We start from the raw sequence: 3,029 nt of genomic DNA, 5'->3' as shown, positions 1-3,029 counted from the left end.
GTATTTTTACAGTCTTTATTTTACAGTTAAAATAAATGTTTATTAAATAGTCTAATGTTACAACTAATCGGAATCCCTTTAAAAACTGATAAGAAACATAATTTTTCACCTCCTGCTGCTCAAAGCTAAATAACCTCATGTATCACATGATGAAGATAAATCTTAATTAAATCACGYTGTGTCGTTTCTTCTGTTCCAGAGGGAGAAGAGCAGCGAAGCTGGAAGCAGCGGGGGCGGAGCTTCTGCAGCTGCCAGCAGAAGCAGCGGCGTCGTGACGTCCGTCAGCTCTGCCTCTGCGTCCAGCGGCGCCATGGCGTCCTCGTTAACCTCGGGCCTGACCCCGGGCGCTCAGGGCGCCCACATGACCGAAGAACCCAGCGACCTGGAGGAGCTGGAGCAGTTYGCCCGCACCTTCAAACAGCGACGCATAAAGCTGGGATTCACACAGGTAAAGTCTTGAAGAGGCGGATGGCGGCGGTTTGCGTGTTTAAGTGCGAGCTCACCCACCGGTTGTGTCTCCATCAGGGGGATGTGGGCGTGGCCATGGGAAAACTGTACGGCAACGACTTCAGCCAGACCACCATCTCCCGCTTCGAGGCGCTCAACCTGAGCTTTAAGAACATGTGCAAACTGAAACCGTTGCTGGAGAAGTGGCTGAGCGACGCAGGTGAGACAGAGGGCAGGAGTTCACTAACAACCATCTAACTAACCAACCAACTAACTAACCAACTAACTAACTAACCAACCAACTAACCAACCAACCAACTAACTAACCAACTAACTAACCAGCCAACTAACCAATTAACTAACCAATCAAGTAACTAACCAACTAACCAACTAACTAACCAACCAACTAACTAACTAACCAACTAACTAACCAACCAACTAACTAACTAACCAACCAACTAACTAACCAACCAACTAACAAACCAACTAACTAACTAACTAACCAACTAACTAACTAACCAACTAACTAACCAGCCAACTAACCAACTAACTAACCAATCAAGTAACTAACCAACTAACTAACCAGCCTACTAACCAACTAACTAACTAACCAGCCTACTAACCAACTAACTAACCAGCCAACTAACCAACTAACTAACCAATCAAGTAACTAACCAACCAACTAACTAACCAGCCTACTAACCAACTAACTAACTAACCAACTAACTAACCAGCCAACTAACCAACTAACTAACCAACTAACTAATTAACCAACCAACTAACCAACCAACTAACCAACTAACTAACCAACTAACCAACTAACTAACCAACCAACTAACTAATCAACCAACTAACTCATCAACCAACTAACTAAACAACTAACTAAACAACCAACCAACCAGTTAGCTAACCAACCAACAGCTCATATTTTACACATGTAGGACTTCTTTTTGCTGCTTTATCTGTTGCAGATTTAGTTTTTAAAAAGTAGTGTCATCAGCAAAAAAAAGAACACATTTAATTAACTTTGATACATTTGCTAAATCCTTAATATACAAAAGAAATAATTATGGGCCAAGCACTGGACCCTGCGGGACACCACAGGTGAGTATTTTGGGTATAGAACGTACATCACAAGTTTGAACAGTTTCCTATTCTCTAAATAACTTGACACCATTTAAGTGGCAAACCTCTCACACCGTACTGGTCCAGTYTTTTAAGAAGAATATTGTGAGTTAGCATCTTTAGCATCTTTAGCTTCATTTCGTTTCTGTTGGTCTCCTGCAGAAACGATGGCGGTGGACAGCATGCTGCCCAGCCCCTCCTCCATCTCCTCCCCCCTGCTGGGCATCGAGGGTCTTCCCGGCCGACGCAGGAAGAAACGCACCAGCATCGAGACGAACGTGCGCGTGGTCCTGGAGCGCAACTTCAGCTCGGTAGGAGCCGGACTCAGTTTAGGACATGGAAGCTGACAGATCTGATCGTGGGTTTAAACGATGCGTTTTACGTTTTTCCTCCTCAGAACCAGAAGCCCACGTCGGAGGAGATCCTGCTGATGGCCGAGCAGCTGAACATGGAGAAGGAGGTGATCCGGGTTTGGTTCTGCAACCGGCGGCAGAAGGAGAAACGCATCAACCCGTCCAGCAGCAGCACCCCTCCCCTGCCCAGCCAGACTTCACCTGTCGTCACGCACAAAGCCCACTGCTACAGCCCCCACATGGTACCGCCCCCGGCCCAGACCGCTCGTTTGATTCCCTCATCCAAACTGATATTTATTTGACAAGGATTTTCTCGTTTCTCCGCCTGCAGATCTCCAGTCAGGGTCTGTCCCAGGTCACCACCAGCCTCAGCACAACAGGTGAGCTGTAATTACCTGAGATGTTCTGAACCCGCAGGTCGCTCTCAGACAGGTTAAACTCCTCTGCTGATTTGATGAAACGCTGAGCAATCGTCTTTTTACAAAACGGTTTCTGCCGGAGAGAAACTGGTGATATTTTATTGACATGGAGGCTCAGCTGCCTCTCTGAGTTGTTTACCGACTCGTCACRACTCGTCCTGCTGATTTATGGACTCGAACCGTCCCAAACGTCTCMCACGTGACGAACAAGTGTTTGTCCCAACGCCGTCACCCAACATCACACTCCTTCTGCTCCTCTCAGGTGCCGGTTCGTCACCTTCAGCTTCCTGCCCCATGACTCCAGTCAGCTCGGCCGCCATGTCTTCTTCTGCAGCCACTCCTCCTCCTCTTCCTCCTCAGAGCACAGCCAGCCCGGCTTCTTCCAGCCTCGGGACGCCCGGSCTCAACACCGGGTGAGTTCCTTTCCCCTCCTCTCTGTTCCTAACAGAACATGTTGTATGTTAAAGAGAACACRGCTCAGTTTAGAAACAAAAAGAGCTGCACAAACAACAAAAACTGTCCATCTAAGCAAGTTTTAAAACCTTATATCAGCCAAAACGTCTTTTTCATCTCGTTTTGAAACTGATTTACTAAACAAGAACTGATTGTGTAAGAATAACAATCTTGTTTTCAGAATGTGTAAGATTATTTGTCTTGTTAGTCTGAAAATTTGACCCAAATTAAG

General features: G+C 46.4%; 1 protein-coding gene across 1 annotated transcript in view; it reads left to right on the top strand.

Annotated features, from left to right (window-relative positions):
* Positions 1 to 3,029, top strand: part of pou2f2a (POU class 2 homeobox 2a) — a gene marked incomplete at its 5' end in the record, with an annotated part of 60,769 nt that overhangs the window by 54,117 nt on the left and 3,623 nt on the right. The window contains 6 exon segments of the mRNA XM_014011277.1: positions 200 to 448; positions 526 to 667; positions 1,735 to 1,883; positions 1,970 to 2,167; positions 2,257 to 2,305; positions 2,607 to 2,757. Coding sequence (XP_013866731.1) covers positions 200 to 448; positions 526 to 667; positions 1,735 to 1,883; positions 1,970 to 2,167; positions 2,257 to 2,305; positions 2,607 to 2,757 — 938 coding nt within the window.

The sequence above is a fragment of the Austrofundulus limnaeus genome, unplaced genomic scaffold (genome assembly GCF_001266775.1).
Source record: "Austrofundulus limnaeus strain Quisiro unplaced genomic scaffold, Austrofundulus_limnaeus-1.0 Scaffold79, whole genome shotgun sequence".
NCBI classification, from domain to species: domain Eukaryota; kingdom Metazoa; phylum Chordata; class Actinopteri; order Cyprinodontiformes; family Rivulidae; genus Austrofundulus; species Austrofundulus limnaeus.
The sequence above is the reverse complement of the archived record's forward strand: the minus strand, read 5'-3'. Positions and strand labels throughout refer to the sequence as shown.